Below are 16,799 nucleotides of genomic sequence, written 5' to 3'. Positions count from 1 at the left end.
CTAGAGTTTTGTGAGCTCTTGGTTCACTTTCCACGGGAAGGACAATCTGTCACTTTAGCCTGGTCACCCCAGCATAGATATAATTCCTCCTGTTTTTACTAAAAAAAGAAAACAAAACAAAAACAAAAACCCTGCATTCCCTATTGTTCAATCACATAATCCAGTGGTTTTCAACCTGTGGGTCGGGACCCCATTTGGGGTCGAACGACCATTTCACGGGGGTCGCCAAACCACGCTGTCCGCCATTTTTTCCCTTTTCCCTAGCTGTCCTACTCCCTCTTATTGGTGGCCACACCCACTTGGGGGGTCACCACAACATGGGGAACTGTATTATGGGGTCACGGCATTAGAAAGGTTGAGAACCACTGACATAATCCCTTCTAACTGGCCATAAACATTGCTTGAATTTTCTGGGGAAAAAAAAAAAAACTTGAGCAAAAGAAGGAGGGCAATTCCAGCCTAAAAGGGAGAGAAATCAGAAGGAATCACATCCTCTATCACCTCCTTACCGGGATCGTTGAAGGGCACAAGGATGTAATTATAAGGTTTGTCCGGAGAGCTAGAATACTTTCGGAGGAGTTCGATGCATTTGATTTTGACTTGGTGGATGTCTTCTGACATGCTGCCTGTGGTGTCCACCACAAAGGTGAGGGAATAACCATCCAGGTTGAAAAACTTCTTAAAAGTATCATCTCCCACTTTAGCTAAGAGGCCGATACCTGAACAAAGAACAGAACAAAACAGAGTAACAGAGTTGGAAGAGACCTTGGAGGTCATCTACAGTAGTGGCCAAAATTGTGGAAACCTCTTGGGCAGTGGCTCTCAACCTTTTTAATGCCGCGACCCCCAACCGGTCGTAAGTCGAGGACTACTCAACTGGTCGTAAGTCGAGGACTACTCAACTGGTGCAGCACCGCTTGCAGACTGGGGCTTTTGGAGAGCTCAGCAGGGCAGAGACAGCCTGGACAATTCCTATTGGCTTTTGAAAGCCAATAAAATTAGACTCTATTCAAGAGAGTCTATTCTATTGGCTTTCAAAAGCCAATAGAATAAAAGGGAGTAGCACAGCTAAGGAAAAGGGGGGAAAAAATGGTGGACTGCGTTGTTTGGCGACCCCCGTGAAATGGTCGTTCGACCCCAAATGGGGTCCCGACCCACAGGTTGAGAACCACTGCTCTTGGGAAAAGTATATTTTTGAGGTTTGATGGCTAATAACACCACTTTTTTGGGGGGGAGTAGTGCCATAAAATTATATATCAATGGAAAGATAATTTAATTAAGAATGTAATGCAATATAGTTTGTTCAATGATCTGTACTGTATTCTATGAAAAGGTGTAGCCAAAGAACCAGAAAAAGGAAGTACAACTTGCTTAGGTTGATATCAGGTAGCTTTCCTTCCTCTGATTGTAGCCAATGAGCATGACTGTTTAGAGAGCCAATCGGGTGTCATCTTGTTTTGGTAATGAGCCAATCAAATCACAGTAGGATTCAGTTATTGATGTCATGTATTGAAGCTGAGAGGAGGACGTTTGTCAGCGTGTTATGTGGTCGCTATCCAGTTGGTTGGAGTTTTTTGTGTTCTTTCATTTAGTGAGCTTGTAAAACATAATAAAATGGTGCAAAGAGTTGACTGGTTGCCCAGAAAATGATGTAAAATAGTATTATTAAGTGAACAAGGCTACAGTTATAAAGAAAATTGGTGGAAATGTAACCAAAGGTGGCATTTCTACTGTACGCTTTTCCCAAAGGTTTTCCACAATTTTGGCCACTACTGCAGTCCAGATTTCCCCAACATTTTTGGCTTTGCTGATGGCCAGGGGGGCGGGGGCGGGGAGGAGAGGGTTCCATGTGAGTGGCGGGCAAACAGATATGTGTTCGGCCGCTGTTTGCGCAAGTGGGGATATGAGTACACGTTCTCCCCCTCCACTTTTGCAGTCCAATTCCGAACAACTTAAGGGCTGGAGATGGGCCACAGCCCAGGGGTTGGAGTCCTAGTCCAATCCCCTGCTATAGCAGGAGACCCTATACCAGGGGTAGGCAACCCTGGCTCTTTTATGACTCGTGAACTTCAACTCCCAGAATTCCTGAGCCAGCCATGCTGAGGGGAAAGGGAGAGGTTTCCAAGCTGAGCCATGTTGGCTCAGGAATTCGGGGAGTGGAAGTCCACGAGTCATAAAAGAGCCAAGGTTGCCTACCCCTGCACTAGACCATTTCAGACCAGCGTTTGTCCAATAGCAGGACTAAGTTATGTCTGTACTACAATATATCTTGTTTCAAATTGCTGTTAGTGGCAACAATATTGCTTGATTTGCAAAGGAAAAGCCACAACTGCACAAATGCCAACTTTTCAAGCCCTGCAGTTACATGAGACAGATATTCCAGGTAGTCCTCGACTTACGGCCACAATCAAGCCCAAAAGTTCTATTCCTAAGTGAGACATCCGTTAAGTAAGTTTTGCCCCACTTCATGACTTTTCTTGCCTCAGTTGTCAAGTGAACCACTGCAGTTGTTAAGTGAGTCACCCGGTGAATCTGGCATCTCCATTGATTTTGGTTGTCTCAAGATGATCACATGACCCAGGGACAGTGCAACCATCATAAGTATGAGTCCATTGCTTAGCATCTGAATTTTGATCACATGACCATGGGGATTCTGTAATGGCCATAAATGTGAAAAATAGTCGTAGGTCACTTTTTTCAGTGCTGTTGTAACTTTGAATGTAACTGTTGTAAAGTGAGGACTACCTGTACTAAAATTCTGTTGATTGAAAATCCAGAGAAGGGCTATCTAACACCTATAAATGGCACCAGGTTGAGGAAGTATGTCTAGCCTTTTTTAAGTTGCACAAAACAGTAGAGGAACGTCTGTGTAAGGATTGGAGAAATTTTCTAGCACGTCATTCAAACTGAGATGGGTGGTTTACAAATGTGATAACTCAATAAAAATAAATAAATCTGGGACGCAGCCTTACCGTCTCCAACAAAAAAGTTCTTGGTAGCTTCAACGGCTAATTCTGCTGCTTTGTGATGCAGGCGGTAGTGTGGTGAAAGTTCGGGATTGGACGTCTCCTTGTTGATGCCACCAGTGGGAGGGAACATTTGAGTCAAATCATCTTTCCCACCATGTCCACATTTGCCTATAATATAGAAAAAAGAAGGAAAAGGCACAAATGCCTTGGCTTATGTGATAACCTTTTACATTTGAGCATGGTAGCTCACGTGCTTAGAATGCTGGTGTCAACGCTGCTAACATTGGATGTTCTTGCTTGACAATATATGAAGATGCAGACATTTTCTATTTAACCTTTGTATTACTTTTAGAGTTAAAATTAGATGGTGCTGGAGGGGAGGGGGAAGAATGTGCATGGGGACTAGTTAGCCATAACAATATCTCAGTAGAGTATTCTTCAAGGTTGGTTGTAATAAGAGGAGATAAGAAATAACAGTTATGGAAAGTTCACACTTCAAACTAATTGGAGAATGTGATTAAATGGAGGAGTGAATTATGCTTAGATACTGTGTGTTCCTGGGGAAGGAGAATTCAGATTTTGCCTTCTCTTATGTAGGTGCTGAAGCTATGCTGCAGTTAAAGATTCTTTAAACAATGCCTCAAAGTTCTTTGAAGAGCTTCTTTTTTCAGAACCATGACAGCTGGATTGGAAGTTAGCAAATCGACAATCGAAATCTGAGAGCTGTTGCTTACTGGGATGAGCTCCTGTCACTTGCTCCAGCTACTTGTGGGGACATAAAAGGAGCTCCCAAGGGTGTTTCTCATGCAATGGTGATGTCACCAGATAATCCTTCCAACCCAGATGCTCCTCAAACAGTGTCTCCTACACAAACACAACGGGACCTTTATATTTTAATGTCATGTAGGGGCAGTACTGAAGCAGTAGGTGTAAACTTAAATGGACTCCAGAAGATGGTAGAGGACAGGAAGACCTGGAGGAACGTTGTCCATGGGGTCGCGATGGGTCGGACACGACTTTGCAATTAACAACAACAAAGGGGCAGTACATGTGACAAGACACACCAACATTTTTCAATCTTATCCACTTGAAGATGTGTGAACTTCAACTCCCAAAATCCCCCAGCCAGCATGTGGGTGGAGAATTCTGGAGTTGAAGTCCACACATTTTCAAGTCACCGTGAAACAGGGAGATAGAGCTTTAGGTTCGCATACTGCTAGAAGACGTTTCTTAAAAACTTAGTTCGAAATAATGTGAAAGGACTGCACTGCCAATTTATATTGCAGGTATGATTGGCTTGATCCAAGGGCTAGCTAAGCATGAAAATTATCCGTCCCCTTCTGCTTGTTTGGAACACAGAAGACGAATGGATGAAAATATTTAGCAAGCGTAGGTGATTTTTACCTGGTAGTTTCTTCTTACAGGAATCTGGAACTTTATATCCACTTGTAAGCATGTCTTTCACCAGGAGGTTGTCCTCACACTGTAACTCGGTCCTGTTAAACAAAGACTTTGATAGGTGGGATTCATTAACTTAAATCTGACCTAAATCAGAAACCTATCCTGAACTGCATTTCATAAACATGCTGAAAATAACAGAAATCGTTAATTTTAGATGTGCAATGTAACTGAAATGTCCTGTGCCTATCACTGGAGCTGTGCAAATCTTTCAGAAGAGATGTGTCAGAGAAGTGTGTACAGGTAGTTCCCAACCATGGAAATTGGGGCCGGCGACTCCATCACTAAGCAATGTGGTTGTAAATAGTGATGTCACATGACTGTGCTGACTTATGATGGTAGTTATGGTCAGCCACAACTTATCATCCTTAGAAAAATCCTATGCAATTGCGGTGGCCTGTAGTCACGTGATCACCATTTGTGACCTCCTGCTGGCTTCCCCATTGACTTTGCTTATCGGAATCTGGCAAGGGAGGTTGCAAATGGTGATCATTTGACTGAGGGAAGCTGTGATGTCATTATTGTGAGCCAAAGGTCAGGCACCCAAATCACGATCAGATGAGCACAGGGATGCTAAGAGAACGGCAGCTGTGAGGACTCCATCATTCTGAATGGCCATTCAACGAAAACTACCTGTACATCAGTGGTTCTCAACTTTTTAATGCCGCGACCCCCAACCGGTCGTAAGTCAAGGACTACTCAACTGGTGCAGCACCGTTTATAGAACGGGACTTTTGGCGGGCTCAGCAGGGCAGAGACAGCCTGGACAATTTCTATTGGCTTTTGAAAGCCAATAGAATTAGACTCTATTCAAGAGAGTCTATTCTATTGGCTTTCAAAAGCCAATAGAATAAAAGGGAGTAGCACAGCTAAGGAAAAGGGGGAAAAATGGCGGACTGCGTTGTTTGGCGACCCCCGTGAAATGGTCGTTCGACCCCAAATGGGGTCCCGACCCACAGGTTGAGAACCACTGCCGTACATAGTTCTCTCTTTGAACTGTTCAAGTAGCTGCCTTGCTTTCTCCTGCAGCTGCTTGCTAAGTTGGTGGTGGGAGCTATTTTCCTGTCGACAACCACATTTTTCTGGAAAAAAAAGATGCCGTTGCTTTAATGATCTAAAGCACTCGCCATCAAGTGGTTGAGAAACATCACTGAAAAATAATTTGCACATTGTAATAACCCTTACCCAGAAGGTTCTAACCGAAGTTAATAAGGACCAAGAGCAGATTTTTGTCTTTTTCTTCAAACACTGTATGGGCAAGTGACTCCTGATGGCTTTAAAAATAAATCTATGCAGTTTTATTGGTAATGTGCTCAAAGTGGTTTGCTATAACTAGGGCCAGGAGACCTGGCTTCAGGCCTAAGGTCTCATAATCTCACAGTTTCTGGCTCAATGTCTAGACCACACTGGCACTCTCTTGGAAAGTATTGGATAAAAAAAAAATTGGAACTCAGATTCTCAGATATGGAGTCACTCACTGTCATACTAGCGGACATTAAGTTCAGTCAAAGTTTTCAATTTTAGTCTTTGAAAATAAATCCCTGCACATACAACAAATTATAAGATCAAAGCAGTGGTGGGATTCAGCCAGTTCGCACTGGTTTGGCAGAACCGGTAGCTAACTTTTGCTGAGTTTGGAGGACCGGCTGAATGCACACTGCTCCCGGAAGTCTATTCTAGACCTGGGAAGCCTGAAGGAGGCTTCCCAGGCCCAGAACGGCCCGCCGGAAGTGCATGGATGCCACTTCCGGAAGTCTGTTTTAGGCCTCGGAGGCCCAGGCCTGCATCCAATAAGAGAACCGGTTGTTCAGGTATTTGAATCCCACCACTGGATCAAAGTCTCATTTCAGACAAAGACTCTGGGTCTTCCTTAAAAAACAACAACAACAACAACAAAAACAACTTGCATGTGAAAATGAGAATTTTGGAGAGAAAAATAAGTGAAGTCCTGTTCCTTAAATGTAATGCTTTTCCATAGTCACAAAAAATTTGTAGGAAGACCCATTCAGATAAACAATACAGGTAATCCTCGACTTGCAGCCATTCGTTTAGTGACCGTTTAAAGTTATAATGGTACTGAGAAGAGTGACCTATGATTGTTTTTCAGGTTTATGACTGTTGCAGCATCCCCATGGCCAGGTGATCAAAATTCGGATGCGTTGTAAACATGAAAAATGGTCATAGGTCACTCTTATCAGTGCTGTTGTAACTCTGAATGATCACTAAATGAATGTGGTAAGTCAAGGACTACCTGTAGTTCTTGTTTAGCAACTGGCTTGCAATTAGGAAAGAGATGAAAAGCTAACTTTGTAACCAGTCCTTGCATTTGTGCAGGTCTGTAAAACAAATTAAATCTGAAGTAAGATCATAGGTGCAGTCTCTGTTTTGGTTAGCTCCCGCTTTGTTTAAAAACTGAGTTGCCCGTCCTAACTCTGGTTGCTAAACATGGACTACTTCCACTTGATTTATATACAGATGAAGATCAACCTTTACAGTCCATTGTATAAAATAAGCCTTTTTTTTTTATTTAGACGAACCCATTTGTGGATTTACCTTGATACTTGTTTACAATTCACACATGTCTTCTTAGAAGCTGGTGCAGTGGGAATGACTGGACTATTTGGATTTACTGAGGGAACATAAACAGAAGAAAGGGTCTCTTTAGATGTAGCTGAACTTCTCTAAGATCTGAAATTCCTCCACTCCCACATTCAGAATTTTAAAGGTATTGTGAGGGTTCTCACCAAACGGGGCTGCTAGGGTGGCTGGCCATAAAACACACACACAAAATTAGAAGGCAAACTGGGGAAGTTAACATTAATTGGGCCAAGAATAAGGCAGAAAGAAGGTTGGAGCCTCAAAAGGCAGATCACAAAATTACAACAAGGCCTTTATTTTCACAAAACTACTGATGAGGCTCAAAAGTGCATACACACCCACCCACACACACACACACACACACACAGACCCTTTAAAGTGCAAGGTCAGCTGGAGAAAACTGCTATTTTGTCAGCTTTGCAAGGCAGATCAGACTATGAGACTAATGCTACGAAGGTCAATGTTACTTTTACTGTAAACCTACGGTAACTGAATTTTGAAAGTTTGAATGTGCTTTCCTTTCCCTCACTTTCCCTCCCTGTGAACTAGGGAGGAGCTTGTCTGAGATGTTTACTCATATTACTCTCTTGGTCTAGGCTCAAGCCCCGCTTATCTGACCATTGCCTTGGTAGTGGCTCTTCCTTTTGTCCTTCAAGGTCATTCCCTCTGCCCTGTATAAACTTATATCCCCACCATTGTACAGCCTAGGGAGAAATCCATCATTCCTTCCTATTTTCTCCAGCACAGCAACTCTGTGAGGTGGGTTGGGCTCAAAGCCACCCAACTGGCTTCTGTGCCTAAGGGAGGATGAAAACTCGCCGTCTCCTGCTTTCCAGTCTAGCACTTTAATGACTAATAATAACAATAACAATAACAACAATAATAATAAAGTTGGAAGGGACCTTGGAGGTCATCTAGTCCAACCCCCTGCTCCGGCAGGAAACCCTATACCATTTCAGACAAATGGCTGTCCAGTCTCTTCTTAAAAAGTTCCAGTATTGGAGTATTCACCGCTCCTGGAGGCAGGTTGTTCCACTGGTTGATTGTTCTAACTGTTCTAACTTCTCCTTAGTTCTAGGTTGCTTCTCTCCTTGGTTAGTTTCCATCCGTTGCTTCTTGTCCTGCCTTCAGGCGCTTTGGAGAATAGCTTGACTCCCTCTTCTTTGTGGCAGCCCCTGAGATATTGGAATACTGCTATCATGTCCCCCCTCGTCCTTCTCTTCATTAGACTAGACATACCCAATTCCAGCAACCGTTCCTTATATGTTTTAGCTTCCAGTCCTCTAATCATCTTTGTTGCTCTTCTCTGTACTCTTTCTAGAGTCTCAACATCTTTTTTACATCGTGGTGACCAAAACTGGATGCAGTAATCCAAGTGTGGCCTCTACTATACCAAAATAGGTTTCTAATTTCAATTGGCCACGAGGTATTCTTTGAAATAAAACTGATGCAGGAGTCCAGTGATCTTCTGTATAGCATGACAGTGACTGCCTGTCTCACACACACATGAACACATAACCCAAAACACCTAATTGGAAGTCTCCTTCCAAATAAACTCAACTCCCATTGGCTTTGCAGAGATATTACTACATTTGTTTTGGCAACAGTTTAGAAGTAGTTTGCTGTGCCTTTTTTCTAGGATCTGCGTGTGTGTGTAAACATGCATAGATACAAACAGGCAAGAATGTTGTGAAAAACAGTCAAGCTACGTGGCCAGGAAAGCCCACTGGCATTAACATAGGTATGTATGAAGACATCAACTCCAGAAACGTTACATTGGGTACTTCAATCAGAAGTTGATCTAATAAAAAAATGGAAAGATGGACTACATGTTTCAATAATAAATAAATCTGAAATCGAACCAGAGCTTTCTGTCATTGGTGGGAGGGGAATTGGTACATACGTATTTTTTCCAAAGCAAGAGCAAAAGCACTTAGATTTGTATACTACCCCATAGTGCCGTATAGAAAAGTAATTGCAATTGTGACTGTATAGAAAAATAGAGAAAACTCTACCCCAAATAAAGCATATTAGGGTTATCTGCACTGTGTGTGTGTGTGTTTGTGTGTGTGTGTGTGTTTATAAAAAAAATAATCAAGATGATAGCTATGACCACTTGATTTTGCCCACCATCTTGACTTTTTCAGTCCCCTCCCACTACGGTCAGCTCTAGGCAGCATCCAGTTCTTTGCTTCCAGATTTGTTGCGACTTACACAAGTATTCGTAAGGGCTCTCCTTTCCCATTTCGACCCAGTTGGTGTTGCTGAAGAATTTCTGAACCACGAAAAGAGCTCTTCCAGCATTGAGGCGAGATGCTTTCAAGGCAGCTGAATCTAATTCTCCTCTCAGACTATAAAGCATGGAGTCACTCAGAATTTGAATTCGCCTAATACCTGGGAAAAGATAGCATGAAACTTCTGAAGAGCTGAATGTAAACTTAATCATCTAGTCCTACAAACTCTCCAGAACAGGAATTGGTTACCACAGATCCCCCACAGAAGGCCATCTTGCTTCTGGACCTTTGGTGGAGGAGAATCTGCCTGCCTGCCTGCCTGCCTGTCTATCATCCATTACAAATTAAAATAGAACTCACCATGGCCAACTTGCTGCGGGACAACTGGCCACAGGACAATCCAACAATTCAATTTAATTATTTAAAACAATTAAAAAAAATATTTTAATTTTTGTCATTCACATTTCACTTTGTCCCTCCCTTTGCATTCTTTCTTTAGTGAGTCTATTCCGCCATTTCTTTGATATTAGTGTAACTCTTGTCCTACAGTGAGTTGTCCTGCGGCAAGTTGGACGTGGCCAGTTGTCCTGCAGTGAGTTGGCAACAGCGAGTTGGTTGCAGGAAGTTGGCCATGGAGAGTTGTCCTAGACCAGTGGTTCTCAACCTGTGGGTCAGGACCTCATTTGGGGTCGAACGACCATTCCACGGGGGTCGCCAAACAACACAATCTGCCATTTTTTCCCCCTTTTCCTTAGCTGTGCTACTCCCTTTTATTCTATTGGCTTTTGAAAGCCAATAGAATAGACTCTCTTGAATAGAGTCTAATTCTATTGGCTTTCAAAAGCCAATAGGAATTGTCCAGGCTGTCTCTGCCCTGCTGAACCCGCCAAAAGTCCCATTCTGCAAACGGTGCTGCACCAGTTGAGTAGTCCTCGACTTACGACCGGTTGAGTAGTCCTCGACTTATGACCGGTTGGGGGTCACAGCATTAAAAAGTTGAGAACCACTGTCCTAGACCCCTCTTCTCCAGGATAAATTCATCTCCAATCACAATCTTTGTTACCTTGATTGCCGTCCTCTGGACATGTTCAATTTGTCAGTGTCTTTCCTAAAAGTCTCTCCTTCTTGAATGCTTATATAATGACATTAGGCCAGGTGAGAGTAAACTAAACTTTGAGCCATGTCCCTTTTCCTGGAATATCTTGAACAGCAGAAGAGCTAGGATGGATCAAGTCTAGGCATGACTGAGCCATCTTTCCAGAGATCTTACAGAGATCTTCTGCTTCATGGAAGGACCAGCCCTGCAAATATACCCTTAGTCAGTATCAACCAAAGAAAGTTTTCTGTGTGCCATCCCAGAATGCTGGTACCTGTTAGGCATTGATCAAACTCAGGATAACAGAATCAAGAAATCCTAAGGAATCTATGCTGATTTTTTGCTTGGGTGTGACTTCAAAACATGTTGGCATTTAGTTATCTTTGATTTTGATCACTGATACTTCATTTGTTTTCATCGATGTTGGCACTGTGTTATTATAACACTTTCTTAAAACATTTATTTATCATATTTATATAGCTGTTTAGCTTATACTATATGATTCTGGGTAGCTTCCGATGAAATCATAAAATAACCATATTAGAATACCATTTCACTGGTCTGCTATGAAAGTTCTTACTTTTAAAAACAAATATATAAAAAGAATGCAGTGGTGAAGAGTGTAGTGCAGTAGAATCAAGAAATCCTAAGGAATCTATTCTGATTTTTTGATTGGGTGTGACTTCAAAACATGTTGGCTTTTAGTTATGTTTGACTTTGATCACTGATACTTCATTTGTTTTCATCGATGTTAGCACTGTGTTATTATAACATTTTCTTAAAACATTTATTTATCATATTTATATAGCCGCTGAGCTTATAATATATGATATCTAGGTAGCTTCCGATGATAACATAAAATAACTATATTAAAATACCATTTCATTGGTCTGCTATGAAAGTTCTTACTTTTAAAAACAAATATATAAAAAGAATGCAGTGGTGAAGAGTTTAGTGCAGTGGTGAAGGTCCTGGCCTAGAAGCCAGGAGACTGGGAGTTCGTTCTGCTTTAGGAATGAAAGCTCGCTGGAGGACTTTGGGCCAGTCCTTGCCTCTCAGCACAATTCACCTCACAGGGCTGTTGTTGTGGGGAAAGTAGGTGGAGTAAGGAATACTAGGTATGTTCTTTGGTTTGAGTTGTTTATGAAAAAAGGCAAGATAAAAATAAAAAAAATATGTACTTTTGTTCATGAGATCAAGTCTCTGCTATATGTAAAACAAACTTGCCCTCTGCAAATATTGACTTTGATTATTTATCCAAAGCTCTTTCTTTTAACAGAACTTGGAGGTCAGTGACAGATGTACACAATAAGAAAGCCACTCCATCCTTTGTAAATTGACAAGCATTAAACCACAAACATGCTGATAGTAGGAAAGGGAGTGCTGGACAAATACTACAACTTTATCCACTGTGGCTAAATTAAAGCTGAGCATTTTCAGCTCTGAACTAGGGCAAAAGCGAAAACTGTAGCCCTTTAAAAAGAGTTCCAATACGGCCAATACTAAGGCATGTTGGGAACTGCGGTTCAGCAACATCCGAAATTTCACAGGTTCCCCACCATTGCTGCAGAGATTGTAGTGAATTCATCAGCTGTTCCAAGTGGATTATACGGTTCCTAGGGAATAAATAATGGCATTGGCCAAAACTAAAGCTACTAATTAACCAACTATATTCAACCATCAGTCATATGAAAACATGGCAGTTCAGCATAATTATCATATTTTATATTTCGTTTCCCTTTAATCCGTTGATTGCTCTCTCTCTCTCTCTCTCTCTCTCTCTCTCTCTCTCTCTCTCTCTCTCTCTCTCTCTCTCTCTCTCTCTCTTCCAGGTCAATAACTTGGACTTAGCTGCACATCTCTGGGTTGAGATATTTTTACTGGATCAGGCTAGAATAATTGCCTCTGTTAGGATACTGACCACTGACCAGATTTGTCACCTGTTTCCATTATAACTGAGTTTCCTCTAGTTCCTAATACCATCCTTCACACCACTGAACATACCCCTTCTTTTAAGCAGCAACAACCATAAATCCCATCTTACTTTTGCTAATCTGTTCACAATAGAAGTAGTAGTCGCTGTTTCCTTTAGATGATTCCACTAGATTATTTTCAGTGACAATTTCCTGGATGGCTTTCATGAATCGGCTGGGAGAGACATCAGCTGTTTAAAAAATAATGGATTAGTTAAAATGATTGTCCTCAGTAGTAACAATAGTAGTATTCTTCTTGATTTTTCAATCTATCTGGCATATTCAATATACGTTTTTTGAAAATCTATCATCTGCCTGCCTGCCCGCCCTCCCACCCACCCACCCACCCACCCACCCACCCACCCACCCACCCACCCACCCACCCATCCATCCATCCATCCATCCATCTATCTATCTATCTATCTATCTATCTATCTATCTATCTATCTATCTATCTATCTATCTATCTATCTATCTAACTATCCCTCAACTTATCACCCCAACTGAGTCCCAAATTTCCTTTGTAGTTGTTAAATGAGTTTTGCTCCATTTTACAACCTTTCTTGCCACAGTTGTTAAGTGAATCATGCAGTCGTTAAGTGAATCTGGCTTCCCCCATTGACTTTGCTTGTTGGAAGATTGGAAAGGTTACAAACGGTGATCACGTAACCCCGAGACAGGGCAACTTTCATAAATACATGCTAGTTGCCAAGCGCCCAAATCTTGATACCACGACTGTGAGGATGCTGCAACAGTCGTAAGTGTGAAAACTGGTCATAAGTCACTTTTCTTTGGTGCTGCTGTAACTTTGAACAGTCACTACATTAATAGTTGTAGAGGACGACTTATGTGGCTGCCCATCTCATATGAAAATGACTCTGGGCTGCTTCTAACAATTAAAATAGAAAACGACGTATAAAACAATCAAAAACTATTTTAAAACTGTACGGTAAAAAAGCACATGAAACAAGAGAAGATGATGTTTCAGTAAGAAAGGGAGCCATCAGTAGGTTTCCCCGATTTCCTAGCCTGATGGCATAGCCAGTTCTTGGGAGATTTGCACAGTGTTAAGGGAGATGGGACCCATAAAAAAGGACCCATACTAGAAAGAGTACAGAGAAGAGCAACAAAGATGATTAGGGGACTGGAGGCTAAAACATATAAGGAACGGTTGCTAGAATTGGGTATGTCTAGTTTAACGAAGAGAAGGACAAGGGGGGACATGATAGCAGTGTTCCAATATCTCAGGGGCTGCCATAAAGAAGAGGGAATTAAGCTATTTTCCAAAGCACCTGAAGGCAGGACAAGAAGCAACGGATGGAGACTAATCAAGGCGAGAAGCAACCTAGAACTAAGGAGAAACTTCCTGAGAGTGAGAACAATTAATCAGTGGAACAGCCTGCCTCCAGAAGCAGTAAATGCTCCAACACTGGAAGTTTTTAAGAAGAGACTGGACAGCCACTTGTCCGAAATGGTGTAGGGTTTCCTGCCTGAGCAGGGGGCTGGACTAGATGACCTCCAAGGTCCCTTCCAACTTTACTACTATTACTATTACTATAACAAATGGGACCCATAATTTGCCTTCTCAGATACTCTCAGACATCCTGGTCCCTTGCCATGAAGGGCTTTAAAAGACAAAACCAGCACCTTGAATTGGACCCGGAAGCAAATTGGCAACCAACCCACTTTGCAGAACAAATGTGTAATGTGTACCATTCTAGGATCACATGTAACTGCCCATGTCACTGCATTTTGCACCAGCTGAAGCTTCCAGATACTCTTCAAAGATAGCCCCATATACCTAGAACTTTTTTTACTAGATATAATGCCTGAAAAGATTAATAAGCAGAGTTTATATCTAATTTTATACATAACTACAGCAGTGAGAATAATCTTTGCAAAATATTGGAAGAATGAAGGATTGCCATCAGAAGAAGAAATAATCAGAAAAATACTGGAATGTGCAGAGATGGACAGATTAACTATAAGACTGAAAGATAAAGAAGACACAGACTACTACCAAATTTTGGACTTATTTTACTGTTGGTTAGAGGAAAGAATGAAGGATTAGGAATTGAATATGTATTAGCATAGCTAACCCCAGACAGCTCGTTGATTGGAAAAATTAATATATGTATGCAAAAGAAAACCAATAAAATCTCTATTAAAAAATCCCATGTAAAGCACATTCCAGCAATTCAAATGGGAGGTGACCAGGGTGCAAGTGACAGTGAGCAGAGCCCACCGATTCAGGAAAGGGGGCAACCGATGAACAACATGAAGTTGTGCAAAAGCCCTCCTAGCCAAAACTGCTACCTGCTCTTTGAGCAGGAGTCGTCAGTTCAGGACCCCCAGATTGTGTTCTGGGTTTGTATGGGGCATTGTCATCCCATCCAACATCAAAAATGGCATAGTCCTAGAACTGGGAGCCATTCAGCCTTGCCAGGGTTCAGCTGAAACTGTTGTTGGGGAAAGTATTCTCCAAAGTGCCTGAAGGCAGGACAAGAAGCAACGAGTGGAAACTGACCAAAGAGAGAAGCAACCTAGAACTAAGGAGAAATTTACTGACAGTTAGAACAATTAATCAGTGGAACAACCTGCTTCCAGAAGTTGTGAATGGTCCAACACTGGAGGTTTTAAAGAAGAGATTGGGACAACCATTTGTCTGAAATGGTATAAGGTTTCCTGTCTGGGCAGGGGTTGGACTAGATGACCTCCAAGGCCCCTTCCAACTTTTTATTTTTATGGGCATGAGTATGAGCATTAGTATTAGGGAGGGTGGGTGGAGGGCAGACCAATTTAATGGATGGTGGTGCTAGAGAATCTCTTGATAATCAGGGTGTGAGGTAATCACGACAAGAGGGATACCAAAGCTCTCCCAATATTAGATCTCAGGGCCACTGCTCTGACAGGAACATCAGATCCACTGTTTGGCCACTATTCCATGTCGGCCCGTGAGAGAGGCCCATGGCTGTCATGGTGGCTATGAACTCCCAAGCCATCTCATCCCTGAGGGGCCGTGATGCCATCACAGGGGTCCATGAAAGCCTGAAGAAATGTTATGATTTAAATCTTGAGTTATGTCTTGGTGGTCTGTAGCCACAAACTGTATTTAAAAGGGGTTGGTGGTAAAGAAAAGGTTGAGAACCACTGCCATAAGAGTTTCCCCGATGACATTCATCACACCTCCACTCCTGCCCTAGGATCTCGGCTGAGGCCACAACTGAAACCTAGCTGGGCATAGTTTTGAAAGGGCTACCCTCATTCTAGATCTAGAAAGGTCTAAGGCTCAAGGAGATGACATTAAAAGATATCTCCTGGAATTCCATTTCTTCTCCAGATGTCTGGGAAATATCAGAACTGGAGCCCAACTCATCCAATTCAACTCAACTCGACAAGGACAATTTATGATAACATGGAAGAAAAGCCTAGAAAGAGTCTAGAAGAACTATCTAGAATCTGTACAGATTGATCAATGTACCCCAATGTTCCCTCAGATGATGACTTTTTCATGATCTGGAGGTGAGATGAAGCACTGATACAGTAATCACAAAAGAGTTGTGTTGGAGAAGAAGTTCAGGTTTGGGAAGAACAATGCAATGTAGTTGTATGTATGACAAGGGGATCCAGTGTCTTAGAACCGAGGACACTGAGCTTTGGACCAAGACGAATCCTCTTGTTTTGGACCCCAGAGCCAGCTCACCTTGGTAATAGGTCTTGAAGAGCCCGGTTGCATTCAATGGGACCATGTTTGTTAGCTCCCCGGGCGCCATGGTAGGTCTTCCAGGCAGAGGATTCCTCTCCATGTACCAGGCTACAGCCCGCAGTGCCCCCAATTCCGTGATGTCAGTAAGTGTGAAGTCATTTGAAGAGATGCCTCCGGATTCATGGTTAGGGCGGAATCCGCTCACAATCCCTGCGCAGAGAAGCAAGGAGAGCAGCATGCTTGGCAACAGAGCGTCCCGATGGTCTAAGAGGAAAGGAGTGTTGCCTTCCCTCTCAGCTTCCTTTGCTCTGGAACGTGCCCTTCACTCTGCTGGTTAAATAGCTCGAGTGGCACTAGGGGAAATCCCCCACCTCTTCAGCCTGCTTCCTCCTTCAGGTAACTAAAGAATCCAGGAAAAGAAATTCACCAGCCCTTCGTCACACGACACGGGGCCCAGATAAAGGGACATTAGCAATTGTGTCATCGAGGCTGTCTCTAAAATGGACAGTTTCCTTCTAACAAAACTGCCGTGCCTCTAAAGCAGTGATTTTCACACTTGGCAACTTTTAAGTTGGGTGGACTTCCACTTTCAATCAAGACAGTCCGGTTTCTCACAGTGTTGGAGGGCAGTATAGTAGGTTAGCCTAGGGGGCCAAACAGCAAGCTAGTTGAGGCGCTCAAGTGGCATGCAGAGATGGTGAGGAGGCAACTGTACTTTTTAAATTTAAGTGGGCCTTCTCCTGAATCCTCATTTTCTTCTTTTGC

At 42.5% G+C, this 16,799-nt stretch overlaps 1 protein-coding gene across 1 annotated transcript in view; it reads right to left on the bottom strand.

Moving 5' to 3' along the window:
* The window catches only part of LOC120309274 (von Willebrand factor A domain-containing protein 7-like), a 46,734-nt gene extending 30,380 nt beyond the window's left edge, over positions 1-16,354 (bottom strand). Inside the window, exons 1-7 of the mRNA XM_039346337.1 lie at positions 16,032-16,354; positions 12,400-12,519; positions 9,240-9,419; positions 6,981-7,056; positions 4,374-4,465; positions 2,973-3,137; positions 510-719 (exon numbers count right to left, since the gene is read on the bottom strand). Coding sequence (XP_039202271.1) covers positions 510-719; positions 2,973-3,137; positions 4,374-4,465; positions 6,981-7,056; positions 9,240-9,419; positions 12,400-12,519; positions 16,032-16,272 — 1,084 coding nt within the window. The 5' untranslated portion in view covers positions 16,273-16,354. The remainder of the gene's footprint in view (positions 1-509; positions 720-2,972; positions 3,138-4,373; positions 4,466-6,980; positions 7,057-9,239; positions 9,420-12,399; positions 12,520-16,031) is intronic.
* Positions 16,355-16,799: the final 445 nt, after the last annotated feature.

Source organism: Crotalus tigris, unplaced genomic scaffold, assembly GCF_016545835.1.
Source record: "Crotalus tigris isolate CLP2741 ecotype Arizona unplaced genomic scaffold, ASM1654583v1 scf7180000017989.1554031673:749699, whole genome shotgun sequence".
Classification (NCBI taxonomy): domain Eukaryota; kingdom Metazoa; phylum Chordata; class Lepidosauria; order Squamata; family Viperidae; genus Crotalus; species Crotalus tigris.
Note: the sequence above shows the minus strand (reverse complement) of the source record. Positions and strands in the feature narration are given on the sequence as shown.